The 20,456-nt window shown below is 43.0% G+C and overlaps 2 protein-coding genes and 1 pseudogene across 2 annotated transcripts in view; 2 read left to right on the top strand and 1 right to left on the bottom strand.

The window, feature by feature from the left end:
- AQP8 (aquaporin 8) overlaps positions 1-13,192 on the top strand; it is a 30,185-nt gene extending 16,993 nt beyond the window's left edge. The window contains exon 5 of the mRNA XM_089896003.1: positions 12,358-13,192. Within this exon, the coding sequence (XP_089752129.1) occupies positions 12,358-12,493 (136 nt within the window). The 3' untranslated portion in view covers positions 12,494-13,192. The remainder of the gene's footprint in view (positions 1-12,357) is intronic.
- On the bottom strand, positions 880-19,310 carry ZKSCAN2 (zinc finger with KRAB and SCAN domains 2). The gene is made up of 8 exons (XM_089896002.1): positions 18,187-19,310; positions 16,971-17,157; positions 14,417-14,508; positions 13,959-14,085; positions 10,367-11,050; positions 7,943-8,434; positions 7,355-7,505; positions 880-5,659 (listed from the first exon to the last, which is right to left on the bottom strand). The coding sequence occupies exons 1-8, from the start codon at positions 18,589-18,591 to the stop codon at positions 4,735-4,737; spliced, it is 3,063 nt and encodes a 1,020-aa protein (XP_089752128.1). The 5' UTR covers positions 18,592-19,310; the 3' UTR covers positions 880-4,734.
- Positions 18,669-19,873, top strand: LOC149747402 (uncharacterized; annotated as a pseudogene).
- Positions 19,874-20,456: the final 583 nt, after the last annotated feature.

Here is a 20,456-nt window from a genome sequence, read left to right as displayed (position 1 = left end):
GATCAGGTAATCTTGTGGAACGATTATGATGTAACAACGCACATGAATATTGAGCCATTTTTTTCTTTTTAATATTTATTTAGTTTTTGGCTGCATTCAGTCTTAGTTGTGGCACACAAGATCTTTCATTGCAGTGTGTGGGCTTCTCTCTAGTTGTGGCACGTGGGCTCAGTAGCCCTGTGGCATGTGGGATCTTGGTTCTCTGACTAGGGATCAAACCGGCATCCCCTGCATTGCAAGACAGATTCTTAACCACTGGACCATCAGGGAAGTCCCTATTCTGAGCCTTTGTCTCTGTTCCCTCTAAAAAACGTTGTGGCCATTTACTCAAGGAAAATATAGAAGATGTAGAGGGACTCTCAGATACTGACCCTGAGCAGTTATAATTCTTGAGAACCTTGGGTGCCATTGCAGTTGGCTGCTTATAAAGTCCAGGTGAGAGATACACTTTGTCTGGAATCTACCTCATGTCTAGGTGAACTGGCTCTAAATCCATCCTATGATTCTTCTTACAGTTTCTAAGAGTATAGTTGGAAATACATCCTCGGCAAGTGACAAAATCTCTACACTGACTCTATGACCCGTGGAGTTGGAGTTGTTATGGGAAGAAGGGCTAAGTGGAAGCCACTGGGACTCTTTAAATCAAATAGTAAACCAAAGGCACCACCGTATCTGGGGAAATCATGTCAAGACTTTTTCCAGCAGCAGAGGCTGTGGTTGAGTGCCCCTCCAAGAACACACGCAGTGTGTGCCTCCAAGACTAACTCCACTCTAGAATTAGAGGCAAACATTTTCTGGGACAATGGCAGTGACAACTATCGGAGGACTGCAGCACCGGAATAGGTGTGGACACCCAAGGGATCCCTGCTAGCTGCGGGGAGAACAGTGGCCTGGAAAGAAACTGAAATTCTCTTGAGCTACGAGGATCAGCTTTTATTATCCCTTGGATAAGTTCTCTTTTTCCTTGATAGAAGACAGCCTTCAAATCATGGCGAAAACCAACGGGAGTCATTTATTTTAGACATTTATTTCACATACAAGTTTTCAAGAAGACATCTAAGTGAACATTAATACAAAACAATGAGTAGACGTACATTTATACTTGGAATGCATTCAGAGGTAAAGGCTCATCACTACACAAGTCACTCAGACGCGCCTTGCATTTGGGGCTTCCCCAGCTCCCTCAGAGTTGAATCGTGTCTGTCACTGGGCACCAGAGCTCCCAAAATAGGCTTTCTCCACTGCAGCTACCTGCCACTGCCTGTCGAGGTGACTCAGGGGCTGCCTGCGGTTGAGCGTGAATGATTTGTCCTTTCTCCTCACTGAGCAAGGCTCCCGGACCGCTCACAGCATCCTCTTGCTGAAGTACGGGGTGGACTCAGTGCGGCCCGAAATGCTGCCTGTGGTGGCGAGCCAGGGCAGGGGCCTGGTCTTATAATATTTTCCTCTCTACACGATGCCCCATAGCCTCACGAAACATCAGAGCCAGAGCGGCCTTGGCAATCATGCTCAACTTCTCTTCAGGTAAGGATATCGGGCCCAGAGAGAGAGGCTGATTTGTCCAGCAACGCTCAGAAAGTGGTAGCGACAAGAATGAAACTTGTCTTTTGGCTTCTGGTCTAACGCTCATTCTACGTGCAGGCTGCCCCGGGCTGTTTAAGCATATTGTGACGTTCTCCTCTTTAAAAAAACGAAGGTTTCCTTCCAGGTGAATAAAGTAGGTTGTACGTGTATAATAAAAATGACAGTAAGAATCGCGGCATTTGTGGAAGTAACAAAATAAGCCTACGCAGGGATACAGCCAGGTTCCAAAGTGCCTCGGGTAAGAGGTAAGAGAATAAAATGACTACTTGTTTGCACCACTTTAAAAAAATAGGATTTGGGGTAATTTTTAAAGAAAAAATACAGTATTAGATAAATATAGATTTAAGTAGTTGGTTGAGGTGAGTTGTAAGCTCTGTTTTTGTAAGTTTCTTTGTTCCAGCAGCCAGAAGAAAGAAAAGCAGTAAGTTGTAAAAAAAAAAAAAAAAAAAAAAATCAGTGTTTGTAAGGTAAAAATTTTTTTTTTTTGCTTTAGAATCAGAGCTTTCTCTGGTACTGAGACCTAGGAAGAAACCTTCTCCTACGGGTCTTCATAAAGGCAATTTATGTGAAATGAGACACAGTAATCAGAGTATGACTGTTCATTTTGACTTTCATGCTCCACCTTAAAAAGGATAAAATACAAACTGCCTTGGTCTAAGATGGTGGGTAGGACTTCCTATTTCTTCAGAAGCAAAGTCCAGTAAGTTAATTTAGTACAAGTTCAAATAGTCCACTTACAACTGGGAAAAGGTAAGGGAACCCAAATTTCACCTTAGCTTGATCCCAGACATATGACAGACAGAATCAGTTTATTCCACTGGAGAAGGAGTGGTTCTTGAGCCTTTCCTGCCACTGGGGAAACTGAAGCGACAGAGGTAGAGAATATGATTTTAGGCAATTAAAAAAACTCTTTTTGCAAGTGAAGGTGATTTTTTCATTAATAAACTAATTATGTTCCGTAATTGACATGAACATAATTGACATTACGTTTTGCTGCAATACTTCTTCCATCATATTGCAAGTTCCTTGAGCACAGACACCATGCCTTTTTTCATTTTCATATCCCTCACTGTGCCTAGAACACAGCCTTACACATAACAGTGCTTAATAAATATTTATGAGTAAATCATCTACTTTCCTGAATCATGCTTCGATATAATGATCAATCCTGCGTACCTATTACTAAGTGGTGATTTCTATTAATGTGCGTCGTCTTTAGAGTTAGAATTCCAGAACATCGACACAATACAAGCACACGCCCACTGGCACCACACACACCTCACTGTGCTAGGCACACTACCAACATGAAACTGCACTTACCATTAGAAGTCTATAATTCAGACAACACAGAGGAAATCAACCTACTGAGACGTGAACAACCCTAACGTTCCTAACAAATGTACGAAACACTTATCAATGTTTACCTGAGTCACCTGCCTTCCAACAGGCCACACCCGATTCTGGCACCGTAAGTTGGATTTCCTTCTACACTGCCTACCCTCCTTGGTACTTTGTTGAACAAGTTTCAAAAGATTCAAACATACTCAGATGTCTTCAAATAAGAGAGCATCTGACAAAGGAAAGGAGAGAGAAGATCAAAAAAATGATCTACAGCCCTGACTCTGGTTATCTTTCCACTAAACTTATGACTTCTCCCTCCCCAAAGCCAAGCCCCCCGAGGTTACCTTCATCTTAAGGGTATAAATGCCACTGGCCTCTTCCTGGAGTTTAACAGCTTTGGATGGCCAAATCCCTGGTTTGCAACGTCCATAAGTGAACTGTCTCCCCATCTGAACCCTTCCTTCAGTATTTATCGGGCCAGTGCTGGGGGTTGTCAAAGACATCTTTCAGACCAACTGGTAAATGTGGAAAACGAAAAGTGTTCTGGCCTGGAAGTTTCAGTAAATATTTCCACCTTCACTCATTGAGGTATAAAGCTGTATAAATTACTCAGGGTTCTACAGAGAGGTTTATGACCACATGAACAGGGACTAGAAGCCTCAGAAAAGAGAACGGTAAACTTAACAAGCAGCTCTGGAGTGCTGGTCTGGACCAAGGTGGCTATCTGATCTAAAGCAGGCCTAAGGAGTCCAACTGATCTTATAAATATTGAATGTTTCAGGTCTCTACCTCACTTCCTTCCCTATCTCCTTAGAGTTTTAGAAAACTATCTAAAATTATACAATATTATACTGAAGTGTGGGGTTGGGAGGCATAAAATATGCCAACATTATCAGTCATATTCTAGGTAAAAACCAGAGAAGTCACACATTCAGAACTAGAATGTGTCTGAAATTCTACTTTAATGAGACACACCATGAGCATGCACGCTATTCAATCTGAGGAGGGCATGGTAGTGCAGAAGAGTCAGACAAGGGCACCCAGAACAATTAAGAGGTAAGCGTAGGACTTCGGAGAAACAGTAACAGGAACTGGATTACTTATAGGCTGGAGAAACAGCAGCCGAGCGGCTCTCAGTCTTCAGGTACAGAAACGGTTAGTCTACAAAGGACGATGGGTGATCAGTTGCTTCTCATCTCTATGGAGGGCAAGGCATTATTTCAGTGACAATACAGGGCATCTACCATAGCTATTTAGATCAATTTCTTGACACAAAAAAGGTACACTGCAACAGACTTCTGATGGAAACTATAAAATCTTCAATCTCCTTTTGTGAATATCTTCAAAACTAAGATGGATCTGATGTGGTTCTCATCAGGCTCCTGAAAGTTCTACCCAAACAGGAAACTCTGTGATCAAGTTGCATCCGGGATCGCATGTGGTAGAGAATGAAAAAAACTTTGAGCATTTTTTATCTCCTTGATAACAACTCTCCCATACACTGAAGGATCTTGGATGTTGCTGGGTTTAGTGATCCCATGGCAGTGGCCTTGACATACTGAAGAGAATTCCATTCTGCACTCAGACCCTGTATCTTCTTCACTTTATTAAAGGAAAAGTTGAGACACATAGAAGGAGAGGAACAGACTGATCAAGTTAGAGGCAGAGTTGAGGACAGGATCCAAGTCTTTATTTATATTCTCAACCTTATCTTGGGAATTACACTTTATAGCTAAGAAAAGATTGCTTCCAAGAGTGAGATTAGGGTAAAATGGCTAAGGGGACATTTAGGAAGAGAAGAGATCCTCATCAAACAGTTTGCCTGAATTCATCAGTCTTTCCCTTGTGTGGGTTCTCTGGGGCATAGAGCGCTGGAGGGTATGGCAGAAGCTTTCCTCTCACATGAACCTCCCGATGTTTAGTGAGAACAGAACTCTTACTGAAACGTTTGCCACACTGCACGCACCCGTAGGGCTTCTCTCCAGTGTGTACTCGCCGATGTTCTCGAAATCTCGTACAGTTATTGAAACTCTTCTCACAATCCACACATTTGTAGGGATTCTCACCAGTGTGGACTCTCCGGTGGGCACTGAAATGAGAACTGTTGGTAAAGCTTTTCCCACACTCTCCACACTGGTAGGGCTTCTCTCCAGTGTGGGTTCTCTGATGTATTATGAGACTCGAGCTCTGACTGAAGCATTTTCCACACTCTCCACATCTGTAGGGCTTCTCTCCTGTGTGGATTCTCTGGTGGGCACCGAAGTTTGAGGAGTCGTTAAAGCTTTTCCCACAGTCAAGACATTTAAAAGGTTTTTCTCCTGTGTGGATTCTTTGGTGTCTAATTAGACTCCTGCTTCTACCAAAGCACTTCCCACAGACACTACACTTATAAGGATTTTCCTTCTGGTGGGTCATCCGGCACATGAGGCGAGCACTCCTTCCAAAGCTTTCTCCGTATTTGAGAAGTCGGTAGGGCCTTTTCCCCATGAAAGGCCTCTGATGCACGACAGCTTTCCCTAAATCTCTAGGCTGAGACATCAGTTTTCCCTGTCTGACTCCTTGAAGGTTGTCCCATTGTCTTCCTGAGATGCATTCCCTTTTACAATATTTACCTGGGTCAGCATTCTGAGAAACAACCCTTTTAGACTTTTCTATTAGTGCCCTATGCTGCTCCATGTCCTTATATATTACCTGTGTTGCATCCTCCTTGATACTACTTCCAATTTCAAAATCTGAAAAAAAAGACAATAAACATTTCAGACCAGTCATGTATCAACATAAACAACATGGCCTACAGGCCTTGTCTGTTAGATCCCTGTGTGCTTCACTGGCCTCAGGCGTGGAGAATCTTTCTGATTCACTGGGCCTTATTTTCTTTCAGTTCCACGAATAGCCAATAATACCCAGCACAAAGTAGGCCTCTGGAAATGTTTTCAGAATTTAATTATAATCCAAGCCATTATCCCCAATCTGTATCCTGATTAACGTGGGAGCAACTTAGTTTATCTCCCTGAAATTCCACTACAATTCATCCTGCTTTCAAAATTTCTCATCTATAATGAAAGTACACTACACTTCATTAGTGTTTAGATTCTAATGATCAAGTCCAAATCCCTCAATGGACTTCTAAGCTCATCAACCTCTAGTCAAACTCTATCCAAGAGTATTTCTTTCTTCTCAAATGTTGCTGTCACTTTGTTTTTCTGGCAGTCTCACACACAGACCACACTAACTCAAATCTTAATTCTCACTGCTCGACAACCAGAATTATCTTCTCCTCACTCTTTCATCTGCATCCCACAGTACATCTTGGATCGAGCTTTGCCGAGAAGTTTTCTGAACAGAGAGCATGATGTGGTGAAGACACAGGCTTTGGAATCAGACAGCTCTGGTTATGATTCCATCCTGGTCACTTATTAACTGTGTGGCTTTTGTATTAACTTTTTATTATGGAAAATTTAAACACAGAAAAGTAGAGAACAGTACATAAACTGAACTTCCATGAACCACTTACCCAATGATATACTCCTGGCCAATCTTGTTTCATCTCTATTCCCACACATTCTCTGCTCCCTCTACCCGGATTATTTTGAAGTAAATTCAGACATCGTATTATTTGATCCATAAATAGTTCACAAACTGTGTAACTTAGGCCCAATCCAGGTTTGCTTGATTCTCAAACCCTTCTTAGGCATTTTGCTGTACTTTTTTCTACTTGCTAATTTCAACGTTACTTTCCTTCCACATATTGAGCTGAAACTGCCAACATCCCTCAGTCCTAAGTGGGGTGGCTGTGTCCTGGGCTGGAAGAGGAGGGCAGCCATCAATGAATCCACTGACTTCGGTCAAAAGCCCTAACAATGTCATCTTCTGAAGTACTCTGATTGGGTCCAACATTGTTCTGGGATTTGGAGGAAGTTATAGCCTAGTAGTTGCCTCAGACAGAGCCTGATAATATGATGACAGATCTGGAGCTCACCTTAAAAAACAAGATTCACAAGAGAAGGACTTTGTTTCCAAAGTTATCAACTTTAACAGTTCCAGTTACAGAGTTAATAATTTCAGCTTTCATTCCCATACAAAAACAAATTCCTGTATAAATACTACCAGAGAGCATATGTGTGAACTTCCTTTTCTAATGTTTGTTTTGAATAAGCATAGGGTACAGGAAGGAAAATAATAACAGGTAAGGTTAGAAAGACAAACTCAGATTAAGGATGGTTGTGGAATCTTAATACAAGTCTAATGGAGAAAACTGGTTTGGAGACTTTTACAATAGTTTAGGCAAGAGACAGAGAAACGCTAAACTAGGGTAATGGTTATGGTAACTAAAGAGGGGGGCAGATGGGAGTTCTACACCAGCTGAAAAAACATATCATCTGCCTGGATGTAAACAATGAGAGAGAAGGCATCAAAAGAATCTCTATCTTTTAAGTCTGGATGACCTGTGGGAGGACACAGGGAAGAGCCGTAGTGTGGGAAGGAAGATGCTGATTTTAATTTTGAAAATTTTAAGCCTGGACTGCTGGTGAGACGCCCGTGAGGGCATCCAGTGGTCAGCGGGAAACCCGCAGGTGGAGCTCAGTACCAGAATAAAGTCTTTTTCTCTCTGCCTATCCTTTTTCTCATGCACATCACACATAACTGAGACATTTCTGTTTTGAGCTTACTGACACACCTCCTTGATCTGAGTTTTTCTCACGTTTAATTCCAAATTCTTCTTCCCCACAATATTTCTAGGAGATATTAAACATTATCTGCCCCATACACACCAAAACCGAGGCTGAGATCCCAAAAACCAAATCACGAGAATCCAAGTTCCTCCCTTGAACAGAAGCACCATAAGAACAGGGACTCTGTTTTATTCATCGATACCTCCCCCTTTTCCTCAAATGGCACAGGACACACGAATATCTGCTTAATGAATAGACCTTCATGAGCGATGTGCCAGCTCTTCTGATCTGTCAGTAAATCCCACTTCCTTCTTCTTTAGACCACAGCCCCTCCTGATCCTTACCACTCGGGCTTTGCAGTAAACCTGGAGGTCCCTGGAATTCTGGCTCTGGCACAATTTCCTCCTCACTCAGTTTCTCACTGCTGGAATCTTCAACTATTGCCTCCTGTGAGTCCTCCTCAGGTTCCCAGACCGTAGGTTCCTGGGGTTCAATCTCAATGTCCTCTCTTTCTTGAATTGAGGGTGACGGGGCTTCTTCTGGGGTGCTAGTGGGAGGGGCAGATGCCCGAGAGTTAATCAGGGCATCCATCTCCTTGTAGAATGCACAGGACTCTAGCACGTGACCATTTTTCACTTTGCGGTAACTCTTCTGAAGGCTTTTGAACTTGGTCCGGCACTGTTCCGGTGTCCGGAGGAAGCCACACTCTTGCAGCTGTTCAGCCACGGCCCCGTACAACTTGCTCTTCCGATGACAGGCTTGCAGTGCTTCATAAAACCGAGTCTCACGGAGGATGTCAAGGAAAGTCTTGGTTTCCTCGTAGCCCCAGTGCACACCTGCCATTCAAGGATAAAGTTCAAAGATACAAGGTGTCTGAAGCCTCTATACATTACAAAATATAAGAAGTACAAGAAAACAAATCCCATTCCCTGGAACTATTATATGCCTGGGAATAAGCTTTGCAAGAAATGAGAAGGTCTATGTAAAATAACTATAATATTATATTGAAAGACATAAAAGAACTAGAAAGAATGGAGAGACACTATGTTTCTGGATAGGAAGATTCAAGTTGTACAGATATCAACTGTCAAATGAATCTATAAAGTCAAAATCCCAATAGGATTTTAAAATTGAAATTGATGAACTGAAAAAAAAAATTGATGAACTGATCTCAAAGTTTACTTGGTAGAATAAAAATGCAGCCCCCCCCAATCTGTCATTGCTATGGTTCTTAAGGATTTAGCTGTCTTTTAAAAATTGTTAGGAATAATGGGCTAGGACACCCAGCAGGAACTTCTCCCCCAAATTCCCTATCATTTCTTTAGCCCGTCTTCTTTGAACAGCAGAACTATGTCCAGAGTAGTTTTTGATGTTACTGAGTCCTCTACTTTGAGAGATGAAACCATCTGTAAGACAGGCAGATGTCCTGCTTTTATAGCAGAATTAAGCTTTTCAGGATATGTATGAAGACAGTTTGTTAAACATACTTTTTGGGTGTTTTATAATCTGTAGTAGGAAAGTCTTTTCTGTCCTCCATCTTACTGGGTGGTCTCTTTCAGTCATGTCATTGGATTCCATATTTGAAACCACCTACCCTCATGTCTATGGATTTCCAGAATGATGAATACCTGTATAAGGCATTTTCCCATCTTCTTCCTGAGATCTATTTGTTTTGAATAGGTACAGTCATGAGTACAGTCTCAGATCTCCCAGCCTGGTTTATTTTTCCATTCTACCTAAGAAATTATCATCTTTTCATAAAGTGGAGTACAGAAACATTACTGATAACTGTGACACCAGGCAGTGTTTTATTGCATTTTAGCATCTGCAGAATGCCTTCATCTACATTATCTCATTTAACACTAACAACTACCCTCATATTCTTAGCTATATTTTAGACAGAAAACTGAAGCTCAAAGTAGTCATATGATATGTCAGCTGTCACATAGCTACTAACTGGTGGTTTAGTTCTGCATGTCCCAGGCCCCAAATTTCAACACCATCTTTCTTTTGCATAGTATCTTTTTTTTATCCTTTTAATTTCAATATCTCTGAATATTGTTTAAGATGTATCTCTTGTGGTTCTGGGTTTTTGAGCATAAGCCACCCATTCTCCTTGCTTTGGCCCTGCAATAAGGCTTTCTCTGCTCCAAAAAAAAAAAAAAAGATGTATCTCTTGTAAGCAATATAGTTTTAAAATATATATCTGATAATCTTAGACTTTTAAATTTGTAATTAATGATATATTTGGATTTACATCTATCATCTTACTGATTTTTTCCATTTAATGCATCTACTTTGTAATTCTTCTTTTCCTTTCTTGTCTTCTCTTTGAATTTCTTTTTTTTTTAATTCTTTTGTTGTTGTTGTTGTTAGTTACATATTCCTTTATGGACTATCCTTGATAGTATAATAATGTATCCTTGACTGTTACAATCTAATACAATTGACTGCATTGTAACAATTCTCAGATAATGTTAGATCCTTAGAACCCTGGACTCCATTTGTCTTCCTTCCACAGACCCCAAATACTCAAAATGCATGCTGTGCTCTAACCCAAAAAAGAACCCTTCATGGCTGTTACTCAGACTGCACTGGGGGTAACAAAACACCTGGGAGTACTTTCAGTTACATGGCCAATTACAGTGATGAGTGGCAAGGTGTGCGTGACAGAATTCCCTGTGTTTGGTCACTTCTGGTCTACTCCTTTTTCCACAAGACCACATTATCCATTTTCAAACCAGAAAAAAAAAAAGCACCATTCTTACCACTCAGGTTTTGAAATAAGACAGGAGCACCACGAAGCTCAGACTTCTGGATAAACTCAACACCCATTTCATCACCATCAGATTCTTCTGCGGCTTCTTCCTCCTCCACCAAACTGATCTGTTCTTTAGCATTGATACCAATTCTCTTTAGTCTGGGGAGAGACAGAATCTCCTTTGGCTTATCCGTGGATGAAGTATGAGCTGCAGGGTTCAACAAAACATCCATGTCCTCAAAGAAGGCACAGGGTTCTAGCACATGGCCATTTCTCACTTTTCGATAACTCTTCTGTAGACTTTTGAACTTGGTCCGACACTGCTCTGGTGTTCGGAGGAAGCCACATTCTCGCAACCATTCAGCTACAGCACCATATACTTGGCTGTTTCGGGGACAGGCCTGAAGTGTTTCATAAAAGCGAGACTCTTTGAGAATTGTAAGAAAAGTCTTAGTTTCCTCATAACTCCAATGCACGCCTGCTATTTTTTCATCTTCCAAACCCCACTGCTGCTGCTCTCTCCGTGTTTTCCCTGCATTCCTTGCAGGGGTCTGAACAGCATGAACTGATTTTTCCTTGATACAGTTGCTTTGTAGGACATTCCTCTTATTAGGGGATTGTAGACCTATTGTCCATGGCTCCTTTCTTTGCTCCAACTGTGCCATCTTGTTAGCTGTAGACACTGTGTTTCCTAGAGTAAGAGAAACATATTTCATGCTAGAGAGAGCATCACTGCATGCCCCAATCTCCTGCTGTAGTATGCTCTCCTGGAACACTTGTTCACACCTATCCTTTAAAGGTCTTGTTCAGTTCCTTCTCTAAAGTCTTCCTCAATCACGATCATGCACACTAGTTTCTTACACGAGTTATTTGGCACAATCATCTACTAACTTAAGACTACCGTTTCACTTCTCATATATGTACTACTTCCTTCCCCAGCTAGTTCTTAAAGGAAAACTTTTAAGGGTAAGAAACACGTATTACATTACCTTCAATTCCCTCTCAGTATCTAACATTGTGTTAGGTTCAGAGCGTGCTCCTATGAACCAGTATTCGTTACTTATAAAGTGTGCTTACACCTGCTCCCCACATCCCCTCACTCCCCCACTCAACACACACATACACACACTAGGGCTATGGGAGATGAGAAGTCAAGAACTTTTGGAGACATTCTGGCGAAGTTAATGGGAAAGAGACGTAAGAATAGGAAAGTAACTTAATTTTTTACTTTACAATATGGTGGAGATCAACATGTCTTAAATTGGAATCCGAGCTCCACCACTTACTTTACTTTCTGACCAGGGAAGTTTCTTAATCTCTCTGAGCCTCAGTTTCCTAGGAAATAATATAATCTGTTCAACAAAGTGCTGGGAATATTAAATAAAGGATCATCTGTAAAGCGTCCAATGCCTAATAAGTATGTAATAACATTTAGTTTCCTTCTATAGAAAACACACATAGGAGTTTCACAGAATTCTCCTAGGGAGGCAGCATCAAATCAAATCCTTGCTGAAAGAACCCTGGGGATGGAGATTTGCTCTTCAGTTTCACATGAGAGAAGTAAGTGTAGGGACAATGAAAGTTCAAACATCTACCAGGACCAGGCAGGCAAAGTAAAGGAGTGAGGTGGCTGGAGTGAGAGCCCTGGCATTTTAGCACGAGCTCCTCCACTCAGCTGTGGTCAATGGCTGCTGTGAGAGAAGGTGGGCCCATTGTGCCTGACATTTGATTTTTTTAAGAGATACTGGAAATCCAGATTTATAAACTAATTTTATATTAAAACTCTGTGCAAGGCCCAAATACGTTTGTAGGCTAGACTCATAAGCCTTTAGTTTACAATCTATGATAAAAGACCGAGCCAGGTGTCTGTGGGCCTGGGCCTTTCCATATGTAATTATTATACATGGAGGCACTGGGCTAAATCTGAATGTCCATAGTATGGTCTCTAACCCACTCATGGCAGATTTTACTAAGACCTATAATTCATCATTTTACTAGGTCTGGATGCTGTGTGATCCAAGGCAACACTAGGAAACAGCTATTGTGTAGGCAACTTGCCATGTGGCCATCTTTCACTGGCTCCTGTAACAACACTAACAGCAATGACTACCGAGATAACCACACAGGTCTTTGAAGGATGAATGATCAGTGATGAAGTGCAGAGACCCTAAGTAAAATTAAAATCAAGGGTCCTGGGACTTCCCTGGCAGTTCAGTGGTTAAGACTCTGCATTTCCACTGCAGGGGGAGCAAGTTTGATCCCTGTTCGGGGAACTAAGATCCCACATGCTGTGGGTGTGACCAAAAAATTTAAAAATAATAATAAAAATAAAATAAAATCAAGGGTCCTGCTGTTTTGGGAAGAGTGCTTTGTTACTGGTGTGTCATCTTAAGTTGAGCATTTTTTTAAACTGCTTTAATTACTTTCTGATTATAAACAATTGTCAGTTTATCTTTATTCATTCAGTTTGACATGGCCTATTTTGTAAACTCTGTACTTCAGGGTCTATATGTATTGTTGTCCAACAGAACTTTCTTTGATGATGATGTTCTATAACTGTGCTGTCCAATACAGCTATTGAATACCTTTTTTTTTTTTTTTTTTTGCGGTACGTGGGCGTCTCACTGTTGTGACCTCTCCCGTTGCGGAGCACAGGCTCCGGAGGCTCAGCGGCCATGGCTCACGGGCCAAGCCGCTCCGCAGCATGTGGGATCTTCCCAGACTGGGGCATGAACCCGTGTCCCCTGCATTGGCAGGCGGACTCTCAACCATTGCGCCACCAGGGAAGCCCCATGAAGACCTTAAATGTAGCTACTGTCACTGAGGAACTGAATTTTAAACTTTATTTAATTTTAATTAATTTTATAAATTTAAATTTAAATAGTCACGTGTAGCTAGTGGCTACTCTATTAGACAACAAAGGTTTATAGTATCTATAGTGTGTACTGGTGCACGTTTTAGGCCTGTAATTTTATTCATAAGTAATCTCTGACTTGTAGCTTACATATGAATGAACCATATTTAGCCCTATTGTTAAAGCAGATGCTATAGCTCTTCAAAAGTTTGCTTGTAAAATTTCGTTTCAGTGGTTATGTGTGCCTGTAAAAATTTGTGCTACTTAAAAAATTCACAACACGCTATCAAGGTTATTGTATTGAAATTACTTTTTTCCTTCTGTTTATAAGATTTCCGTCCACTCAGTGAATATTTGCTGGGCGCCACCCATATGTCAGGCTCTGTGCACAGTGTTGGGGTTACTATGGGTTAAACAAAAACAAATCCTAAAAAGACCTTATGACTTTACGGAATTTTTAGTCTAGTGGATGTAGGTAAGTTTATATTTCAATAATATGACAATCACATATAAATCTCCCCAATGTTTTAATCACTAAATTATAAGAATGTATAAAAATCTATAATATAAATTGGAAGAAAGGAATGAGTGAGGTATGAGAACATGGTATGCTAGAGGCCAGAAATGACTAGACAACCCATGGAGGTCCTTAAAGTGATAACATTTATAACTATTTTATCATCGGTAGAAGTGAATATATTAGAAATCCCCAAATCTGTTATTTGAAAAGGGATAGAATCCTTACCCAGGGAGACCATGTTCCCAATACTCTCCTTTCTAATATCCCGGTAGAGGTCTCTGTGAGCAGGAATCTGACGCACACTCTTTTTGTAGGAAAAACCTCTTGCCATGTGGACATCTTTCAGTGGTCCCTGTAACACACTAACAGTAATGACTACCAAGATAACCACATGGGTTTTTGAAGGATGAATGATCATGGATGAAGCACAGAAAGGCCCTAAATAAAAATTAAAATCAAAGAACCAAGTGTATATTATGTGCCAAATGAAGCAGAAGGTACTATAAAGCATCATAAGAGAGATGATCCAGCAAGGAATCCCATTACTCAGATGGCTGGGTGCAGTCTCTTCTGGAAAAGGAGCAAGGGGGAAAAAGTCTCTTGGAGGGAGTATAAAAGATGGAGGAAATCATTGTGACTGAATATCCTAGGAAGTTAGGCTAGAGAGAACAATTACAATTTACCTGGGACCCAACAGGAACTCGTGTGGCTGTTACTTCCTGATCTATGGTGTTCCATTCATCAGCAGGAGCAGGAACCCAGGGAGAAGGCCGAGCTGTAAGAAGAGAAAGAAACAATTAGTGTTGTTGGCTCTGCCATCTTATTCATGCTCATTCTCCTTTTATGAAATGAGCATGTATAAAAAAACCGACAAATATAAATTGGTCATTTTCTCAATGAATTCAGAACAATGCCCCAAACCACGGTACCCTAAAGCAGGGCTCACAAACACAAATGCTTTTAGGGAGTAAGCAGGTAAAGGACATCATGAAAGGGGAGAGGTAAGGACTGTGGGGAACTGGAGAGCACATGTCCCACTGAAAGGGTACACCCAGTGTTCAGCTCCAGCTTATGCTTCATTGTGAGATTATTGCCCTGGCACAGAGCTTCTAACTTTTTTTTTTTAATTTTATTTATTTTATCTTTGGCTGTGTTGGGTCTTCATTGCTGTGAGTGGGCTTTCGCCAGGTGCAGTGAGCAGGGGCTACTCTTCTTTGCAGTCCGTGGGCTTCTTCACTGTGGTGGCTTCTCTTGTGGAGCACGGGCTCTAGGCATGCAGACTTCAGTAGTTGTGGTACGTGGGCTCAGTAGTTGTGGCTCTCGGGCTCTAGAACGCAGGCTCAGTAGTTGTGGCACACGGGCTTAGTTGCTCCGCGGCATGTGGGATCTTCCTGGGCCAGGGCTAGAACCCATGTGCCCTGCATTGGCAGGCAGATTCTTAACCACTGAACCACCAGGGAAGCCCCAGAGCTTCTAACTTTTTCAAGAGAAGCCAGAAAGTGGGACTTTTATGTACAATCTCAAGTCTTAAACCTTGAGAACTAAAAACAAACGAACAAAACCCCCAAACCAAAAACTCCTTGTAGGTGAAACAAAACAATCTGATTTGGCACGTGAGTTACCAGTTCGCTATCTCTAGCACAAATTAATTCCCTATGAGTGAATACTGTCCTAAAAAATGTTAGCGTATACAGATACATAGTACTGAACACTACAGGGAAATATACCCCCAGAAAGGTGGAAGGAAGATATATAAGCTTATATAGTATAAGGCAGTCTGTGGTCTAACTTCTCCTCTAGAATTCACTATCTAGGAAAACTTTAAGAATAAATATTACTGTGACCGAGAACTCAAAAGCTTGATCTACCACTTTCTATGGAATCAAACTGAATCACTTCCTTAGAAATACATTATTCCCTTAGGCACACATGGCTGAAATCCTATCTCTTCTTTTAGAAGGAATTCACCTTTCTGAGATATCTATCCCTCAAATTTTCTGTCCTCCTTACCCCCAGTAAGGACCTCAACAGAAAAAACCACCTTACTTTAGGAATTCCTTATCACCTGAGATGGCAAAATCCAGAAACACCATGAATTTATCAGGTAAAGTAACTGACAGCATATAATCCATGTGAACAAGGGAACTTTGATGCTGATGAACAAACAATGAAAAATCCAGAAACCATTAATATTTGCAATGCATTCTATCATAATATGAATTTCAGAAGGGATAAGGAGGTGGGGTCCGAAGTGGTGAATCTTGCCTCTTGATGAGGGGTTCTGTAAGTCAGACAGATTTGAAGTTTAAAAATAATCATGCCATTATGGGAGAAAGGAAACTAACATTTACTGAGCACTATTATGCCCTGACCCTTTTTACGATGCCTCCTTTAATCTACGCTAACAACCTTAGTATTTTCCTTTTACAGATGACAGAATGGAAAGTTTGAGAAGTTTAGTAACTTGACCAAGACCACACAGATAAAGAATGACAGAGGTAGGTTTTGAACGCATACTGTCTACCTCTAAAGCCTAATTTCTTAATCTCTATGCATTAATACACAGAGATTAATTAATATTACTTGCCCGAGATAACACAGGGAGGGGGCAGAGAAAGGATATAAACCCATGTCTTTCTAGCGTATGTTCAGTGATCTTTCCACTCTTCTCTTTAAGCCTGACACCATGCTGCAGAGGATGGAAAGATCACTGTGGACTGGGAAGGGCAGGGTCTTCATTTCCTTGTATTTGACTTGATTCATTAACATCTAGGGCAGATACGAACAGCAGTTGTCTCTTCTCTATGAAGTCTTATTGTTTATCCCTCTCATAAGCCACTTCTGTGATGCCTTACTGTCAGTCACTTTTTGAAAAAAAATCTCATTTCCTCTTCCAGTTTTTCCAAGTTGCATATAGTCAGCCAAGAACACACACACTTACACATGCAGCAGGACTAAAAACCACAAGCTGATTGCAGGATGGAGATTCTTAAATAACACTATGAGACCTTAAGGCCAGTCTGGGCAATCTATGTTTTCTCAGATTCCATCTTTAAGATCTCTTTTACTTATGTCACACATATTCCCAAGTCTTGAAGCTAATGAAGTCTTTCTCCCCAATATTCAATTTACTTTCAAATATGTATTGAGGGGACGCTACGCTGAACAAGTCACAGTGTTAGGGCTACAAAACAAATCTGCCATGGTCTCTGCACTGGGCATGCTCTGAGTTCTTACCATTCTTGGGTAAGGGCCGAAGCTCTCTCTTTTGGTTCAGCTGCTCCTGGTGTCCTGAGTGGAGGCTTTCAGCTCCCTCCAGAGACATCACTCTGGGTTGGGTCTCCACCTGCTGTGGCTGAAAGTCTGCCACCTCCCATGCTGCTCCAAGTGGGGCTTGCTTCTCTGAGTACACAGGACTGCTAACCTGGGAAATAAAGTCAGTGCCATAGTGGGAAAAGGGAGTTAAAGAGGGCTAGATCAGGGCCAAATTCCCCCAAGAAAGATATCAAAGAAGGATAGAAGATGTGAGAAGGAATGAAAATTTCACCCCATTCCCTATGGGACCTCTGAGGGCATCAGGATAATAGTATTGTCCAGAAGTCTGGGCATAAGGGAATAGGAGAGTGCTCTTTATTAGTATACAGAGGGGCAAAATCTCTTAGGAGTGAAATACAGAGCCTCCCTGTTATCAGACTAGACATTATTTGAGTCCTCATATCTATTAGGTTCACAGAGAAATGAAAGTTCTCAGAACACTAATTAATTCACTAGTGCACTGAAAACTTAGAAAATTAATCTCGACATCTAGTGTCTATTTCTGACCAACACAGCAACTTGCTAATAGTCAGATCTTTACACAAATCCTGTGCAAGGTGAAAGTGCAAATCTTGCAGGATTTCATGAGGTTACTGAAAGGGCTGTTGAAAAACAATTAGAAGAGCATGCAAAGCCACTGACAAATAAGGATCAGCAATTCAAATGGAGAAGAGTGACAAGGATGATGACATTGAGGGCACTTCAGAAGACACGGATTGGAATATTAAAGGATTACAAGAGGCCCTGGGGTAACTGATAAAGTCCTTTCTTTCCTTTTCTTTTTGGGTGGGGGGCAGGGCAAAATAGCCCTCTTTAGGATCAAGCTACAAAAGTAAAATCCTGTGAAGCATAATGTACTGTTCTCTTATATAATTTTTTGGGGAAACATTACGCAAAGATTTAAAACAAATACTTAGACGCATAATGTTTAGTGTCATTTGCAAGATAACAGTTCAACCAAAGCTTTTTTTCTATTTAATATGAAATTCTGATCCCTTTTAAGTAGATTCCCTTTAAAGGTCTTTCATTATTACCATTTATCCTTCCATAATTTGCATTTCCTGCAATGCATCCCTTGCCCATCTTCCTTTCCACCCCCTTCTTGCTAAATACAAAAATTTGGAAAACCCTCTCTCACCTGCTGTCTTAGTCTTCCAGTCTCTTTCTCCAAATGTATTACCAGGGCCACCGCCTCCTCTCCACTTTCCGGACACTGCTTCTGTGCCCACGCCTGAATCTTCTCGGGTAAAATGGTGAGAAACTGCTCAATCACCAGCAGCTCCAGGATCTGTTCCTTGGAACGCATTTCTGGCTTCAGCCACCGGCAGCAAAGTTCCCAGAGTTTACTGAAAGCTTCATGGGGTCCGGTCACATCCTCATAACAGAATTGCCTGAAGCACTTGCGAAAAGTCTCGGACTCAGAGCTGTCCGATCCTTCCAGAATGCGCTGCGATGCCCACTCGGGCTCCTTTTCCACCTTCATTATTAGGCATCCCTCAACCTCCAGGGGCGCGTCGATCTGAGGGTCCAGGGATGCAGCCATGCTCTAACCCGGGGGTCAACCTCACGTCTAGCTCAAAGGAGACTCGAAGAAACCAAACCTTCGAGAGCTCCCTGCTAATGGTTTTGGAAGTGTGGGAAGGCAGGGAAGTGAAAACGGCAGTGTCAGCAGGAACAGGGTACCCCAGGCTGATTAATCAAATCTACCCTAGGCCCTTGAAAAGGTGAACATGTACCCTAAGGTCCAAGAACTCAGCCTCTTCTCCCAACAAGATGTGTCCCCGCGTTGTGGTTTTCCAGGGTGCATCTTTTAGAGCAATGTCGGAAAGAGCAATGCTACAGGACTGGGAGAAAATCAAGGGGACCGCGGACAGGAGAGCGGGGGCGGACAGCCGGGCCGGGAGGGGGTGTGTCAGACACCCGGGTAAGGGCCCGGGGGAGGGGAGGGCCCCGAGTGGGTGGGGCCGGATGCGTAGGCCCCGCCCGGCCCCGGGTTCGAGGCTCGGGGCACGGCAGCGCGCCCAGGCCGCTGCGGGTTGCTGGTGGGGGCCGACGTTATCCGAGGCCAGCGCCCGGCTCTTCTGGGCCAGGGTGGCCCGGGCCGTCCTCAGGAAACCTCCACACGCTGAGGAAAGCCGCGAATAGGTCCTGTCCCTAAGGGGAGAGAAGCGGCGGGGACCAAACAACGATTCGGAGGGTGGCGGCTGCAGGATCCTAGCTCGCAGCCTCGTCTGCTCTGTTCCCGGACTGCGCGGGGGGCGCTGGGAGCAGCAGCCACGCATGCGCCACTCGCGCCCGCGCGCCGCGGGGCTCAGCAGAGGCTTCCTCGTCGGCGAGGGGCTGGGGGGAGGGGGCGGCGCGGTGGACTCTCGCGAGAGCGCGCAGCGCACCGACGCGCTGCTGAGACACTTTAATGAGAAGGGTTGCGGCGGCTCTTCCCCGGGGCGGACGGACACACTGCAGGCACTTTGCAAGAGACTGTGGAACAGTGTGAGAAAGGGGAGTGGGCGTTCTCCGTCAGCCGGAGAATCTGGGAGGCGGGGAGAGACTGTGAGGTTGAGGAGCGCTAATGAGGAGGTGGCGCGAAGTCCTTTCTGACGCGGGGTGTGAGGACTCGTTTGCCTGGCGGAGGTTTCTGTCACGCGCTGCGAACGGTCGCGTGCTGGAAGGGCTGCTATAGGCGGCGACCCTCGGCGGGACAGCGGCCCTCGCGGAGGGACACGGTGCCGCCCCCCGCCCTCCTCTGGGGGAGCATATGTGAATGTTCGCATGTGTGAATGTCCCCATCCATGAATGCCCCTGTCCGTTGCCTGCGGAGCAGCGGGGGCTGCTCTTCGCCTCGGGGGCTCTTACTGCCCCGGGCACCGGGGAAGTCGGTGTAGCTAAAACTGTTGGGAGAGGATGTCATCTCTGGCTCAGAGTTCCTCCGACCAGGCCCCAGCTTCCTCCTGGTGGTGGCAGGAGGAGCTGTCCAGTCTCTCAACTTCTGTGAAACCCCAGAACTGTGCCCGCCCATCCCTCCCTTCTTCCCTCCATCCCTTTACTGATTAGGTGCCAGAAAGTTTTAGGCATTTGGCTTATATCAGTGGGCAAAGCAAAAATCCCAGTTCTGGGGTTGGCGGGTAGATAGACTATTAAAAAATAAAACTTAGTGACTTTTTTTTCTTAGAGAAAGTCTTAGTTAAAACTTGACATGCAAATTCTAGCAGCCAAGAGACATTAGGTGAGAATCTATTGGGCAGCTAGTACGTGCCAGAGGTTGTCTTTACACAGCTGTCTACAAGCTTACTTTATTTCATTTCTTTGGTCACTTTTTTTTTTTTTTGCTAGACATGGTGATAGGTGGTGAGAAAAACAAAACAAACAAAAAACACAGCATCCTTTGCCACTTTTGAGCTTTCAGTCTGG

Source organism: Delphinapterus leucas, chromosome 15 (assembly GCF_059928025.1).
Source record: "Delphinapterus leucas isolate spDelLeu-1000000601 "Yukka" chromosome 15, BTC_Dleu_Yukka2, whole genome shotgun sequence".
Taxonomy (NCBI): domain Eukaryota; kingdom Metazoa; phylum Chordata; class Mammalia; order Artiodactyla; family Monodontidae; genus Delphinapterus; species Delphinapterus leucas.
Note: the sequence above shows the minus strand (reverse complement) of the source record. Positions and strands in the feature narration are given on the sequence as shown.

Coding starts and splice junctions, on each gene's coding strand:
- ZKSCAN2 (XM_089896002.1), bottom strand. CDS start 18,591: ATGGCTGCATCCCTGGACCCTCAGATCGACGCGCCCCTGGAGGTTGAG. Junction 14,509..16,970: donor TCGGCCCTTACCCAAGAATG/GTAAGAACTCAG, acceptor CTCTTCTTACAG/CTCGGCCTTCTCCCTGGGTT. Junction 5,660..7,354: donor ACAGGTCATCCAGACTTAAA/AGATAGAGATTC, acceptor GTCTTTTTTTTC/AGATTTTGAAATTGGAAGTA.